Source organism: Grus americana, chromosome 8 (assembly GCF_028858705.1).
Source record: "Grus americana isolate bGruAme1 chromosome 8, bGruAme1.mat, whole genome shotgun sequence".
NCBI classification, from domain to species: domain Eukaryota; kingdom Metazoa; phylum Chordata; class Aves; order Gruiformes; family Gruidae; genus Grus; species Grus americana.
In genome coordinates, this window is record NC_072859.1 from 16,043,191 (window position 1) to 16,059,831 (window position 16,641).

General features: G+C 40.0%; 1 protein-coding gene across 3 annotated transcripts in view; it reads left to right on the forward strand.

Annotated features, from left to right (window-relative positions):
• DPYD (dihydropyrimidine dehydrogenase) overlaps positions 1-16,641 on the forward strand; it is a 360,787-nt gene that overhangs the window by 266,106 nt on the left and 78,040 nt on the right. For all 3 annotated transcript variants that reach the window (XM_054833661.1, XM_054833664.1, XM_054833663.1), the window contains exon 18: positions 57-176. In XM_054833661.1, the coding sequence (XP_054689636.1) occupies positions 57-176 (120 nt within the window). The remainder of the gene's footprint in view (positions 1-56; positions 177-16,641) is intronic.

Here is a 16,641-nt window from a genome sequence, read left to right on the forward strand (position 1 = left end):
TCTCTTGTTCTTATACGCATGATTTAACAAAAAGTGACTGACCTTTTCTTTCACAGGTGGCGCAGATGGCGTTACAGCCACCAACACTGTGTCAGGACTGATGGGACTGAAAGCAGACAGCACACCTTGGCCAGCAGTTGGTAGAGGACTGAGGACCACATATGGTGGCATGTCAGGTAGGTGTTGCCCTTTTTGATGCATGGCACTTCCTTGGAGGCTTTCAAAACATCAGGAGGTCCTTGTAGTGGGCTAGAATATCATGTCTGCAGTCGCACCAAGTCCTTAAAGCTCACTGCTGGTCAATGTTTCTAATAGTCGTGACAGATGGAACAGATTAAGTGTGAAGGCTCTTGGGTTGCCCTTTCCTTAATGGTAAAGCGCTGCATCAGAATACTGTGATGGGGTCACTGGAGAGGGAAGGAAATCTCTTCTCTCGTGACCCTCGCTTTTCCTCAAATTTTTCATTCTGTCACAATTGTCAGGCCCCACGTTAGACAGAGGCTAATGAAAGGGCATCGCAGGGGAAATATCAACAGTCCAAACGCAGTGTATGTTTCATAGCCTGAACTCCAGCCTTCCTCCCTCCTTCCCACCGAGTGCACCTCTTCCAAGGAGGTTATTTCCTCCTCTTCCCACTGTGGTAAAAATGATAGACTGTATTAGGCAAATATATGTATATTTTTGTAGCCTATTCCTTGAGATATACAAGAATATCTTGTGTAGAACATATTTCCTAGTCCTGTTTCACAGTTTAATTTTAAAACTGGCAGCAAAACTTTTACACTCCAGCTCAGTGCCTGTGCACACTAATGTATTAATCTATTGACCCTGTGCACTCTGTTGCTGTGACAACATGAACTTGGCCCTGCAAAGACAATACTGCAAGCTTCTTGACTTTACTGGTATGGAGATTAGTCTCCTTGGTGATAGACGTAGCAGTAAATATACATAACAGAAGCAATAGCATCCTCCTGCTTGTGTCAAACACTATTTTATCAGACCCGCCTCCTACCTCACCCCAAAAACATAATCAGAGGAGGCCAGACAGGCAAAAAATGCTTTATTTTATGTGGCTGGTATTATCCTTAGAGAACCGTAAGAAATGTAGCAAAAGATAACTTTTAAACAAACTTTAATTCAGACAAGTGTATTCAGTGGAAAATTGCCTTATTGCCTTAGATAACTACATGGAATTTGGAATTTTTTAGAGCTGAAAAGTAAGGAAGAGATAACAATCAGAAAAAATCGTTATGCCTATTGCATAATGATTATTTCACAGTGACAGTCCAATAAGATTTTATATTTTAATATTATGCAAAATGGGAGGAAGAGGGGAACAAGAAGAGAACAGCTACAGCCCATTTCAATTTCTCTAGCCTGCCATGTTGACAGGAAAAGAATAAAGGAGGTCACAGTGGGTGCTGTGCATTAAAAATTAATAAAAGAACTATTGCAGTAGTATTTTATATAAGTAACACCATTCACATTTTCTCATTTAAGTTGCAATTTCTGAATATTCCTTCCTACCATAAGTCTGTCTAATAAAATCTATAAAATGACTGCATTATGAAAAGTGTGTCTCTTACGTTACAAATTTGAAACATGTATGTAGTGTAAATTACAGTGACACCTGGACGCTCAGCCATTAGGGAGGATGTACCAGCATTTCTGCGGTTTATAATTCTGTTATAAGTGGGACCTGAGGATAAGGTCTTTATTTTATTTTTATGTATATGTGTGTATGTGTATAAGTATAAAAATGTGGTTTTTTTCCTGAAGTTTTACATGTATCAGAGGAAATAGAAAATGTTATTTTAGGATACACCGTTACCTGTGATGCAAATCTGGTTATTTAAAAAACATGAAAACTACTGGAAGTGCTGTCAATTTACTATGTTTTGAAAGAGCATATTGTTACAGACAAATATATAAAGGTTTCTTGCTTATAATCGCCATCACTAGGTCCCAATCCCACAAGTCATTGCACAAAAGAAAGCCACAGAGCCAATAAAGTCAATAGGCTCCACAACACATTGCACTACTTTCTGCTCAGCCATCGGGGTATAGCAGTATACAAATTTACGAAAGCAGGAGAGCAATTTTAATGCTTACAAGAAGCCAAAAAATGGGAGAGCGTGTCATCTTGTCAGAGCGAGGGGCGGGATGGCCACAGTTCTGAGGTCTGTGCCCGGCCGTGCCAGGGCTGAGCCGCGTGGCCCGCAGCCAGACACTTGACCTTTCCGTGCTTTACCTCCGCGGTCCGTGACATGGCAGTAACACCACTTCAATGCCTACGGGCTTGTTGGGAACTGCTCTGTGGTCCTGGCATGAAAGTCACTTCGTAGTGTAAAGTATTGGGTTTCTATTTCGATGTGCTTAAACCTCTTGTTCTATTTTATTATCCGATAGAGTCACTACATTTTTGTTGTTTTTTTCAAATAATTCCTCTCAAGAGACAATTAATTTTTTTAAGTGAAAGTCAGCGCTGTTATAGAAGCAATAAGCCTGCTCCATTTTCCTTGTGTTTTACCAAAGCACAGCCGGTTTGTCATGTTCTCTAGTGCACAGACCTAGAGCAAATACAGCGCGTAGCCAAGCCGTATTTCGCTTTCTGGATTTTTTCCAGTTGCGCAGATTTTAGTTCTTTTCCGGACCAGAGTTGATGCTCGCTTGGCAGCGAGGCACAGTGCGTGTGGCAGGGGCCCGTCCCCAGGGTGCAGTGCTCGCCTGCTGCCTGGCCGCCAGCTCCGGGCCCTCTGGGGGCCTGGGCGCAGGGTGCCCTCAGTCAGGTGTGCCGCAGAGGGATGAAACGTGCCTGGGCTCACGCTGGTGGCCCTCAGCATCACCCAGCCCGTGAGGAATTGCTGGCAATGGACTATTTCTGGAGTGCTGCATTTAACAGGATTGTAGGTCAGTCCGGGCTTGCTTATCTTTTTCCCCCCCTTCTCTTTACACATAACTCACAGGAAGCTCTGCCTACATCCAGCAGCATTGCCTGCTAGCGTAGGGGTCGCTCCCCTGCTGTCACGTAGAGAAGCGGGCCCTGTCCCCTGAGGGGAGGACGGCGGGCCCTGTCCCCTGAGGGGAGGACGGCGAGCCATGGTGCCGGTGCCAGCTGGGCGGGCACCGTGTGCTGAGGGGGCCGGCGGCTGGCAGCGATGCCGCGGAAGCTCTGCGCCCCGTGGCGGGGAACAGACCACGTCACAAGGAAGTCGTTCTCTTAAAGAACAGCTGTTCTTCAGTATTTATAGATTTGCTACGTCCACGCATGCGGGCTGCCTTCTGCAGGTGAGTGTGAACTCACTCCTCTGAGTTTGATGAAGGCTTCCATCGAAGAGCACATAATGAAAGTGTTTTAATGGCCTGGCCTGGCCTGGCCTTGGCAGCAGCCTGACATTCTGACTTAGTCTTCCCTGTCCTCCACTGCTCAAAACTGTGCTCCTACGCGGTCATGTGCTGAAGAAATGTTTTCCATATATGACTTCCCCTTGGCCTCCTCTTCCTTCCTCTTCTTGTCTGCCTCCTGTGGAAGCAGCTATATGCAGGAGGATTGTCATTCATTTTTCTAGAAAAGAGAGACAATGAAAAGGGAATTTCTTTTAAATTCCTTTTAAATTACTAAATGACAGGTAGTTTCCTATGGTTTGTCTAACATGCATAAAAATAATAATAATAAAAGTTTATTGTCATCGTTGCTGGATCCTGAGGTGGTTTGAGAACAGACTTATGTCTCTGGTTTTTTAAACCATTTTTAAAAAAAATCTTTCAAAGGAGGAGGGACTTAATGAGAGTACTTTAAAAAACCCCATTTAGCTTTGAGTTGTCACAGTGTTTTCTCCCCAGCCAGTGCTCGGGCAGTGACCTTCCTGTTTTGATCTAATGTGATGAGCTGAAAATTGCAAAGCTGTAAGAGGCACCGCAGTTTCCTCCTTCCTACCCTCCTGTTTGGGTGGTTTTGAGAGAGAAGGATCCCAGTATCCCAGGTGGATGTTTGACCACTAGACTGTAGGATTAGTCTTTCTTTCTCCACTTCCCTGCAAATATTGAATTATTAATACAAAGTGAAACAGCTCTCATGGGATTCACACTCATACTGGCACAACCTGCTGACCTGCACATGAGCCTGACTTGGGAGAGCCAGGTTTAAACCCCAGGTGTGAGCCCAGGTCCCAGCTGGGTCCCCTGGATTCAAAGTTTACTCTCCAACTATTGAACACTAAAATCTCTCTGTTTTTTCTTCACCTTCTACCTCTATCCTGGTGCAAAAAATATTTACAGGAAAAATTTCACTTTAATTTTGACAAATTGTTGTTTTCTAAAGAAAATTCATTTCTAATTGGCACCATGGAGCCTCAGCTAAGCCCAAGGGCTCTGGTAGCCCTACGGATTTCTGTGGCACTGTTACGTGAGAGGACATTGTGCTTAGAGGATCCCAGTCTTCATCCATTTTTAATAAGTTTTCGGGAACTGCCCATTACTCAAAAAGTGGAAATGTCCTAATGAAGCCTCCAAAACATGGTTAAGGAAATAAGCCCTTATGATGGAAGAAAAATACTAAAATTAAGATGTGACTTCCCAAACTGTATAACTATCATATGTGTTTGCAGGATTAGACACATAGTTTGATTTCCATTAAGGAGCTTTTAGAATTGATCCAGCAGTATTTCAAGTTTGAGAATACAGAATATGTGAGATTTTACCCTGAGTTCTTCCTATACGTGTGCAATGCAGAGTATTCGTTTCTTGAAAATAAGCTAATGCTGGGGGTTTTTATCCTCACAAGGGACAACGACCTCTGGCTCTGAAAGAGATGTTTTAGTCTGTATAAGTCTAACTTATTTTGAAAATGCATATTTTATAGGTACTAGAATAAGATGCCAGATTTCCCAGAGAAATGTTAATATACCGTCAGCAGCTACATGCTTCCTTAAGTTTTGTTTCCTTTAAATGTATTTTAAAATTTAAAAAAAAAAAAAGCTTTTTCATGAGCTTTCATACTGTGCTTCCATATTCCAGATGTGTTTTATAAAACACATCACATTGCAGCACAATAGGATATCTGTTGCAGGCAAAATAGAGCAGAGCTTCTATTTGAATTTCCATGGTTTTTTGTTCTTTGTCATCTGTTTGTTTCTTTGTTTTTTGTCTCGAAGCCAGATCCTTAGGGGATAAATTTATAAAACCATACACTGGACTTAGCAAAAAACTTAGGTTAAAAGCAAATCTCTCTACGGTGCACTCACTATGTATTCTTTTAATGCTTTTTGCAAAAATATTGCAGTATTTTACAGTAGTAGTTCAAACACCTCATGTCTATGTGCTGTTATTGCTTTGTCCAGTTATTACATTCTGTAGTATATTGGCATTATTTGCACAAATATATTGTATAGCATTTTCGAGTACGTATGTTTGTATGTTTTCTAGAACAAGAGAGATTCAGAGAGTTGTGTGTTATAACTTCATAGCTGACCAAAAGCGATGTCAGAAGGAACATACCTAGATAGCAGGTTCAGTCATTAAATGTGGGACTGTATTATTGTTGGAAACCAGCAGAGGCAGTTAATTTTAGTTTCTTTTGAACTAAGTTAGTGGAGCTGTCTGTTTTACAAAAAACCACTGTCAGACAGCAATTTTGACCTCTAAGGGAATGCTTTGCAGGTGTTATTTCATTAAATAAAATGTATACATTATATGAATAATTGACATTATTAATAGGGGCATATATTCTAATCTGAAATGTATGACTTATATTGAAGGAGGAAAAGTTGAAGTTATAATAATAAGGGCTGCCTTTTAATTTTAAATTCATGACACATCATTAAAAGAAAAGTGGAAAAAAACCCCATACCTAAGAATATTAACTTTCCTAATCACAGTTCTCTCAGTGACTGTGCAGTGTGGATTTTGGTCAACAGAAATGAATGAAAAGCTGCCCATCATTAGAAACAAAACAAAATTTATGTATGCGTTGGCACTTCTGTTTAGTATAAATATTTACCGAGAGTTAAAGACTATTTACGTTAACATATATTTATAAAACAGTGTGGATAGGAGTGAAAAACAAATATATGCCATAGTACAATTTTAATTTTGTTTTATTATTTCTGTTAAATGTAGCTCAGCCATTAAAAGCCCTTATTTGCATATATTATGTCAGGATTCACAAAGAGTGTTTTCTGCGGTGTCCTTGCAGCAGTCTGATTTCTCTTAGTGTTCTGCCGTCACTGGTCTGTGCAGCAGAGATCAGAGCCCTAATAATAGATTTTTGACAGGGAGCTCGCCTGCTACCTGCCCTACACAAATCCTCACTGTTCATGTTTGCTTCATGGCAACAAAGCAGACAGAAGGAAAATGCCAAGTGCTGAGTTTGAGGTACAGCCCTGCCATAGCTTGACATTTCAGCAGAATAGCAGTTTATGAGATGCATAATTTTTCATCTGGGACTCAGCTGCCATTTTCATAGAAGCTTGCAGCTCATCGACTGACTGGAAGTAGGGCAAAGGTTTACAGCATAGATCAAGGTCTACATCCTTCCCATAGCTATTTAAAAATAAGTATTATTCTCCAGATAAGGTCAGACAACTAAGCATATTTTTTCCACTTTTAATATTTTTTAGCCAATTTCTTCCCCACAAAGAAAATGCTTTACACTTTTAGCACAGGTGCCGTTTGTACTTGATTAAAAATGATCATAATTGATTTCGTTCACCAAAAGATTAAATGAGTCCTGGAAAAAAAATGAAGCAAGCCTTTACACACAGCATTTGAACAAAGCTGTGTTTTCTCCTCCTGTTACTTTGAAAAAAGCTCATTCTGAGCCTGAAATGAATGAAAAGTCTTTACTCTTGAAGCGTAATTGGTTTGTGTTTTATTATTGTTACGGATTGAATTTAAATTTTCACATTCATGCGCATGTACTTGGGAAACAAATGCAGTGTAGGTACATGTGAGTGAGTGTTTAATTTAGAATTACACATCTCTGTGAGCTTCACTAACAGTTCACCATGTCACAGCCTCATATAGAACAATGGTACAGTACATTGGATTAATTAAAGAAGCCTTGCGGAGAACTGAATTCTCAGTATGTCAAGATTTCAATTTTATGTTAAATATTTTCTAAAGGCCAGACCCTTAAATCTCAGGGGCTGTACCAAGCAGTGAGCTGTGAATTTAACCATAGGCTAACTGCTAATGATAAGGAAAAGAGTCCAAGTTGAGGCAGCTGTAATACAGTCATTGGATTAGGCTATCAATCACTCGGTTCCCTGAGGAACAGGCAAAGACGACAAAACAGTGAAAAGGGAAATTAGGAAGGGAGGGCATGACTAGAATGAGATTCTTCACCAAATGTATCTGTTAGTTGGCTGAATCCCCCAAGCATCAGACAGAAATGTCCAGCATTGCTCTCAGACTAAAAAGCCAAGTATTTGTTCCAAACTCCTAGAAAACCATCAAAACATCATTAACTGTTGCTGGTCTGTACAGGCCTTTAGAAATGCAATCGGCTATATTCTCCTGTTTTACTAGCCTGTAATTAGATTAATAGCTAAACTGCTGTCGTTGAACACTCTGCATTTGCTGTTTACATCAAAGCTCATATAGATTATGTTCAGTTGAAATAATTCATTTCCCAGATGAGTGATTTTCTGAACAAACCGATAGCTGTTAAGCTATCAAGTCTTACTGATGGCTACCAAAGGCGAATGTCAGAAGGTGATTCAGATAAAATCATAAATTCTACTCAGACATAATACAGGAAAAATAAGAGATGATGACTGTGGCCCAGCTTGTCCAAGCATGGGTGAAAGAACGTGCGGTTTTAATCTGGGCGCAGGTAGATAAAATGGGATATTGGTTCATATAATGGTATGGATTAACACGATTAAGTAAAGGGTGCTCTTATAGTTAGCAATTTGGAGACATAATCTGATTAACAAAGAATGGAAATGAACAGAGAAAGTAAAAGAAATGTCAAAGCATTTTAAAGCAGGCTGGTGGAGCAGGGGCTTGTATTTAAACTTGGTTACAGTAATGGGTAGAGGTGAATGTACCACATGCAAACTATGACCTGATGACGAGCTGTAAGTCAGTCAGGAACAGAAAATTTCTCCTTCCAGTAATATCAGCAAGATTGAACCCGTTGGTGTTGTCTTTGTCAGCACGAGTTGATTGTCTTTCCATGTCTGTCAGGTCTAGGGGAGGAGGCAACTCTTTCTCTTATGATCACCTCTTCCAATTTTAAGCAAACACTCACTAAAAACATCTCTCAGAATACTTTTGTGTCATGTGTTTTGGAGATTATCTTGTTGAAAACTGATGTATTTCTATCATAAAAAACTAGAATTCATTTTGGAGGTCATTTAAATATAACCACTTTAAGTATCTTATGAATTATTTATTTGAAAAATACTTGTCATTTAAGTACTTTTCAGTTTATTCTAAGACAGGAATAAAAATGCTATCAAGAATTTCAAATAGACATTAATTAAAATAATAAAAATCAAGAAAAGCCCTGGTGAAGTTTACTGCTAGGTTTGTTTTCCATTAAGTCACAGCAGCTCTTTGAATCTGATCTTGCTCACCTTTCTCCCCAGGTAATCACAATGAAGTCAAAATGTCATTTGACTTCCAAGTGCAGCTTGAACAGTGCCTAGACTGTGGTGGCATCCAGTATAATTCTCCAGTCTTTCATTCCATTGAAAGGCTACCACTCACTACAAAAGTGTGTCTAAACAGCGAGCACTGTGTGCCTTACGATGTCCCAGCGGCTGCTCAGTGCCTGCGTAGAAAGGTTGATCTAGCTTGCAGACCGGTCTCCGGCAGTCACGCAAGTTAGAGTTGGGCCTAGCTTTCTGGTCTTAGTGTTGCAGGTGATGCAGAAATGCATTTTGTACAGAAGCAGTAATTCTAAGTGGTTAAGCTTATGGTCATGGGCTGGAGCACAAAGAACATAATTTCAGGTGGTAGTGTTCGAATTGGCCTGGAGGTCTGCAAAGCTTTGTTGGACTGTACATGCGTAATGGATTCAAACTTGAATACGGGTTATGAGAGTTTAGGGAGCTTCAATATAGGAGGCAGAGGAAAGACCTGACAAAGCAAGCAGGGTCCAAATCCATGTGAATGCATGTCAGTGTTACTCCCTCCCTGCTGTTGATCGTGCAGGGCCCATAATTATCTTTTCTGCTGACTTGTTATTCCATACCCAAATCAACAGCAGGGTTTGTGATACAGGTGGTACTTGAGGGTGATCAATGAGGCAACTGTCTTCTGTGGAGATTATAAACTGTACCTGTCACTCACAGAGCAGAAGTTCTAATTGTAATTCTCAAAAAAACCCCAAGAATCTGGCAGAGTTTGTAAACAATTCTGATTAACAATTGTATCAGCAGAGGTTAAAACCCCTGAGTACTGACCTGGTGTGTCTTAAGCATGTTCATTTTTTTTCCATATCTTACTTTGCATATTGATTTTCTCTAGTCACCAAGTGGCATATACTGGTTGTAGAGCCCATCTGTATTCAGTGGAGGACATATTCTCATCCTATCTGAAGAATAAACATGTTTTTACATTTATTTAAAAAAAAAAGGCAATACATTTAACATCAAAATATGAGCTAACAAATAAATAGAAAAATTACTTCTTATTTAATATTTGTTGGCATGGAGCTTCCTCCTGTTCTTCCGTTCTTCCTTCTCTTTGTGGGACAGCTGTGCTTGCAGGATAGGCCAACTGGCTACTGTCTTCTGCCATCAGTCTGGGGATACTACCATTGCTGACAGTACACCCCAACTTCTGTATTGCGTGCTAGCTCCTCCACCTGCTTCAGTAGCCTCAGTGGCTTAAGCATCTCTATGAGGGTGTTGGGGCTTCCACCATTCTCACTACCTACAAAACACCGGATTGATGTGTTTTAGAAATGGATCAGAAGGTGCCTAGAAGAGAAGGTTTCACAGTTACATGAAACTGTGCTTGCTGAGGTTAATCCAGTTGCAGGATATTTTGACAATCAGATACGGGGGTTTAGGGGAAAAAAAAAAATCCTTGGAACAACTTTAAACCTAGGACATTGCTTTACATCCAGCAGCACTAGAAATATACGCAGTTATTGCTGCTGTCTTGCTTCCATGTAGCCTTTGAAAGTTCTACCACTGGGTTAGCTATGATTTATGATGAACACAGTGAATACATCTTTATTCACCTAAATCCTGCTAACATTCTGTATTTTTTAGTATCCTACTTGAGTGATGAATAAATCCTAATGCCAACTTCACATATAAAATACAGAACACAAAATATAGCAGATTTGTTTAACTGGATAGATCCTAGGTTTGTATTTCACTGGACATCATGTCATCTCTGATGAGTTATTGCCAGAAGCATTTATAGAAGTATTTCAAAACCATCAGAACATTTTTTTTACCTTTCAAAAGAATGTGACTAATATATAGTAGTCAGCTAAGGGATCTGCATTTTAATGTGCCTTTTCATGCAAGCACACCATTGTATACAATGAGCTATACAGATATCCTGCTCACACACGTGATATACAAACGTATCCTACAAAATCTTTTAGGAAACCTGCTGTAGTAATTTGGTTTCCAATTTATGATCAATTTGCAGTTTCTGCATTGCCAGGTAATTGCAAATGTCTTCCCTATTAACATGCGCTGTATAACCATCTTTACTAAGCCCTGTTTAAATCCCCAAAGACACTCATAGTGAAGGATTGAGCCACCGTTATTTGGGTTAAGTGAGAGCCAAGTGAGAACTGTTGAGCACAGTGTCCCACTGTTTCAGAATGAGAAATCCATTGCACAGCTGTGACATATAGGTAGAGAGGGTGTTTTTAATGACATGAGATCTGTCCATAAAATGTATGGTACCACACCTGACTCGGCACTGAGGTAAGGCTGATGCTGTGAAGAACTTTGTTACAGGTAGCTCAAAATGAGGAGAAAGCTGTGGGGGTTTTTGCAAGCAGGCATGCCAATGTGGACATGGTTAATTGTGTTACAGTTGTGTCTGGCCATTTATATATGTTTTGTGGCCCTGTTGAGTGACCTATTGGTTTTCAAAAAAATGTATGATTACTCCAGTCCGTGTTTTGGCTGGGGTGAGCTTATCTTACTCGCTGTCAGTTACACCGTTAATGCCATCTCAGCTGTCTGCCTATTGAATGCACCAGCTTTGGCAGTATTTTCACTGATTTTTGGATATCTGCCCACTCAAGACCTGTTTAGATTCTAATAGGGAGTACTCAGAGAAATCTCCTTATTCTAGGTCCTGATAAATTCTGTGCATCAGGAGCACTTGCAGACAAGGTATTGCCAGGCAAGGCTTTTAAGAATTCGTTGATTTTCTTATAAATTGAGCAGCTTTTTCAGAACCTATTGAAGGTGAGATTTGAAGAATTCAGACCTCCAAGGAGGATCTGGTGGCAACTTACCTTCCCTAAGAAATACTTTGAAAAAGCCTGCTACATGGTACAGTCTGGTTTATTGAAATAATGAAGAGATTGCTTGCATCTTTGTGGTTCATAAAAACACATTAGAGGATCGGTTCTTGGCAGGAATCCAGAGAGGAGGTAAATCCTGCCAGAGGAGAGAAGTCACCTCAAGTCTTGCTCCATCTTGTTGAGGGGAATTTTAGGAAGGAGTTCCCTCCTGCATGGGGCTGGGACACCAATTTCTCTCTGATGTCTTTATTTTTCTTTCTTTCAGGCTCACTATTTTACAGCTCTGAGAACACCCCCAGCTTACTGTTAAAGTCAGATAGTGTGGGGTGATAAAAGGGTCTTAAAAAATAAAAGAAAATTGTCACTCTTACAATCTCTTTTCCAAACTTTAGCTTCTTCCAGGACTGTCTCCAACATCCTTTGCTATTTTTCTCCGTTTCTCATAAATAAGATCCACTGAGCCAAAAGTTTGCTGGGCAGAGAAGACAGGCAGTAGTGGTGCTCTCTTCTGCTTACGCTACCTGCATTGCATTCCTGAGCTGCCGTTACTACCAGGACACCTCTGTGTCTGAGCGTGCTTCTGGGCTGTCCCCAGAGAGGGCAAGAACTTGCTAAGATACAGCCGGTGATGTGTACTCGTTGTCAGGGACCTCACGGGCAGCTGTGAGCAGAGCTGCTAACCAAGTACAGCCAAGGGTTATCCCGCTGACCTTCAGGCACTTCACTAGGGGACTTAAACTTCTACCTCGTCACTGTAAGGAGACGGGCATTCTCAGAGGTGGGTTCCTTTCTCGCTCCATTGACCGCATCAGAAATTTGAGGTTAGTATGTTCCTAATTTAGGTACCTCTGTCAAATGCCCAAGATAGTGTGTGCCTACATTTTTGTGATGAAATTCTGGTGGTTGGGCAATTAAAAAATTAATTTTTTTCCTGGTGCAGGTTAGTCTTCTTTTTTTGAAAACACAGATGTATCTTATTTTAGCCCAGTCCATTTTCTAATCTAATATCACAGGAGAAAGTGATATTTGTATGCTTGACATTAAAATATCTTCCAATCGGTTAATGTAAAGCATCTGGTGTTTTTCTGTATTTTAATAAACCCTAATAACAGCATTGCAATCCCTTAATGCTGTTTCTCATATTCTTGTTACAGTAGGTATATGGCACACATCTTCTGGTTTAAAAAGCTCAAAACAAATTTCAGCAATTTAATCTCAGTGTTACAAAAAGGATCACAGCAGCTGCTATAGTATTTTGTATTTAAGCTAGTTTTTGTAAAGACTCGTGACATGCTCCCTGGGCGCTAAATATTGACAAGCATGCTCTGGCAAGCAAGATCAAGCTTGGTGAGTTAACACAGCTCAAGTCTCTGCATTGACACTGTAACCCAAGTCTGAAAACTATTATCCTACACCATTTATTTTGGCTTTATAGGTGATACTGTCCACTTCAATTAGGTATTTCTACTGTATTTTTAATACTGTAACTGGGGATTCATATTTGATTTAGGACCACAATACATGCAAGGTTGCTTGTACATCGGTGATGACATCTTCAGTAACGTATTGTGTATAGAATCACAAATGACAGCATAAAACCTTCATGATTTCAAACCTTCAAAATAGAAATAAACACTGAATGTAAAATAATTTTAAAATCACATTTATCTTTTATGCTGTAGAACACACCATGTCCTAAAACTGTGAGTCTGTGAAAGCTGTTGATCAAAAGTGAAGCTTGGACATGTGTTCATTATGGGATATAATTTAGGAGATTAATTTTTATTTGTGTTCTGTAAGTAAAAAGAAAAATCCACTTTCATTCTAATTGTAAGTGCACCATGTTTATAATGCTTGTAGTTTACTTTTTGAATTTCTGAATAAAGAACTTAAGCCTATTTGGGCTTTAGTAAATTTGGCATATACACTAAATTGATTACCAGATGCATTGTGCAACATATGGCATTGTACAGTCTTTGTGTGCTTCACAGTATTTTCTTAAATTACCAGCATTTGTTTTGATTCCAAAAATGCACTTGTCTCGGCTCTCTAGCGCTTTGGACTTAAATGCTGGCTTTTCAGTGCTGAACAGATGTGTTAGAGTTTCACATGGAACATTTATGCTTTTGTGAGTCTTCCTCTTTGAGCTTTCCACACACAGTATTATGTCAGCAATAGCTCATGCAAATGGGATCTCTTCATTTTCATATGTACATTGATTGCTTAAAATAACCTTCAGAATTCCTAATGATTCTGCATGACCAAGAAGAACAAGGAAGCAACCCAGTTTTGCCCAAAGATACTGCCCCCAGAGTGAATCAGTACTTTCAGATATGTTTTATTTTAGAATAGAGAAAAACAGGAAGGAAGGGGAACGTAGTTCCTTTATGGGTGACAGTAACAGTCAGCAGCAGTTCTGTATGTGTCTGTGAACAGCCGTATTCCCGTGCTTGAGGCTGTGGTTTGAATGGGCGTAAAAATTCATCCATGAAAATGCACAGAATAAGGTGCCCAGGACATTCCTGTGTAATTTACTTCGAAGAGGAGACTGCTTGAGTTGATTTACAAAGCATACTTCTAAAAAGGTATCCTTTAAATTACCAACTGTTTTAAAGAAAAGGGCAATATGACATCCTGGGAGAAGGAACAAGGAATTTGTGACCAAGAGGGCTGACTGCTGCCTCTCTGCTCAGGTGGAATTGCTCTCCACACAGAGATTTCCAGGCCTCCCCTTGCACCCTTTCTCTTCTGTGAGATAAAAATATTATGCCTTTGTATCGCATTTGGGTATCCTCTCCTAGAAGGCACTGCGTAAGTGCCAAATATTGCTGGTATGTGTTTAGCAGCAGCAGTGTGTGTTCTGATCAGTATCTTAAAATCAACAAACACTTTGTGAGCCCTTGGCTCTCTGTTAATTGGCCTTTACTTTGATCACTGAAGACCAGTGAATGCAGTTTAGGAGTTGTGTTGCTACCATTTTTCTTCAGTGGGAGCAGAGGGGATGAGTAAGTACATAAATTAAGTCCCTCACTCACCCTCTGAGCTGCCCTCATTGGATAACAATTAAAATGATCTGACAGAGCAACGCACTAAATTCCCTCGCATCCCCTTATGTTGCTCTGAATGCATCAAACAAATGAGTATTTAAGCCTATTAATGCTGTTATTTTTTATTAATGCAGAAAGCAGAGTTATGATACAGGTGTATAATTTCATCTTGAAATCAGCCTTGAGTTGTGTGGCTGGTCACAAGGACTGATATAACCATGTTTTAATTACTAGCCCTCAATAATATATCCAGAGCTAGTAAAGGCCTCCACAAAGAAGGTCTGTGCTTCCTTTATGCCACAAATAGTTTACACAGCATGGACATGCTATTATTTTGCTCTCCATTAAGGCATTAACTCCTCAGCTTGCCATACACTCTCGGCTAAAGAAATGGCATGAAACTTCTTGTAATTCTGAAGGTTATTAAAAAGAAGGAACAGAAGAAAAAGCCTTTCTTTAAAATCGTCATCCATGCGCAGCCAAGGTCTCAGCTAAAGCCAAGGTATCATCTCTATGTTGGAGTGGGGGGATCCTTTTCTTTTATAGAAAACTAAGTATTCTCATGTGAATTTCATTACAAAAATACCAAAGTGGAAGGAACTAAATATTTAGAAACTTATGTACCTAGTTATCAAACCATAATTATAAGAAAGTGTTCTTGTGTAACGAGCACTGCACATCTGTCATACAGTGTTTTAATGTCTACAGTAGTTATTAGCTGCATATTTCCATTATTAGCATTCTGTGAGAAACTGCCATTCTTGAAACTGCTTGATGTTTAGGAATAAAGGACTTTTATTACATGTTGCCAACTTCTGAGGACCAATCTTATAGCCTACAGTGCCTTCAAAGGAGTGATGATACCTCCTCTTTCTGGAACTAATCACATCTGAAGAAAGTGAAAGGGTGAAAACATTTTTTTTTATTATTTTTTTTTCTGGAGAACTTTCATTGCGTTGTACACTATTCTGCTACAAAATGATTATAGTGTTTTATCTGCCAAAGGTGACACTGGGGGAAGATAACTTTACAGGAAGAGAGATGTTTGAATATAGGCAACTAGCACTGTGCAGTGGCTTGGCTCGAGGCAGTGAATTTATTTGTGGGCTGATGAAACTGTGGTCTCAATTTTTCATTGTCTGGGTGCAAAACAGTCTTCTGACAGGGTGTGCTTGTTGCAAAGTCTTTGCTAACATTTCATTAGTTTAATTTGTGGGTTTTTGCTCTGTCCAAACCAGCACACATATCTGCAATTTCAGGAAAGAAAAAGTGCAAGAAAAAGAAAAGAGAACCCCCCACCAAGTGTTTATCTTCTTAAGGCCACACTGTCTTGCTAGGGCCTGGGCAATCTCTCATCATGCTTTGAGAGTTTTTCAAAGGAGGAAAGCTGTAAGAAAACATTTCAGGCAAGTTAGTGGTAAATATTGCTCAGAGGGGACTCATAGTTTGTGGAGGTTTTGTGCATATTTTGTGTATTATTTAAATTTCTTCATCCTCATCCTGCCTCTGTCCCTTAGAGACTGATCAATAAAGGCATAGTGCCCTCTGGTTCCAGTGGGATCTACCAGAGAATGGGAGCTTCTTTCCTCCCAAAATAAGGCAGAGAAAGAAACTGATGCTAGTTTAACACTGGCATATAATGTAATGTCCAAGCTCAGCTTGTAGGAGCAAGTTCAGATGCTGACACTAATGTAAACACACCAATATGAAGCTCCCAATGGCTATATTCATACTTTAGAGACCACCTAAAGTTGGAAAGCTTCTGCTCCAAAGATCCTTTAGGTTCTATATTAAAATAAATAAGGCAAGTCTTGGGAGCTGAAGAATCTTCCCAAGAAACTATTTTCAGCAGGATAGAGTGGGAACCCAGCTGTTCTCTCCTAACTCGTAATTTGATCACCAGATTATAACTGGTCCTGCAAAAGTCACATCTGATCCAGCCTTCGGTATGAACAGCTCTAGTTTTTACTCTTATTTACATGAGTCTCTGTCTGCCCAGCTCCCTTTGTCAAGCTCCAAAATTGCAAAATGAGAGCCCCCATACTTTGCTGCTTTTCCCAACCCTACCCTGGTAGCAGCAGCTTGCTTTCCAAGTATCTCAACAGACTCTGGTATGGCCCTTCTTCTTTCCCAATGATG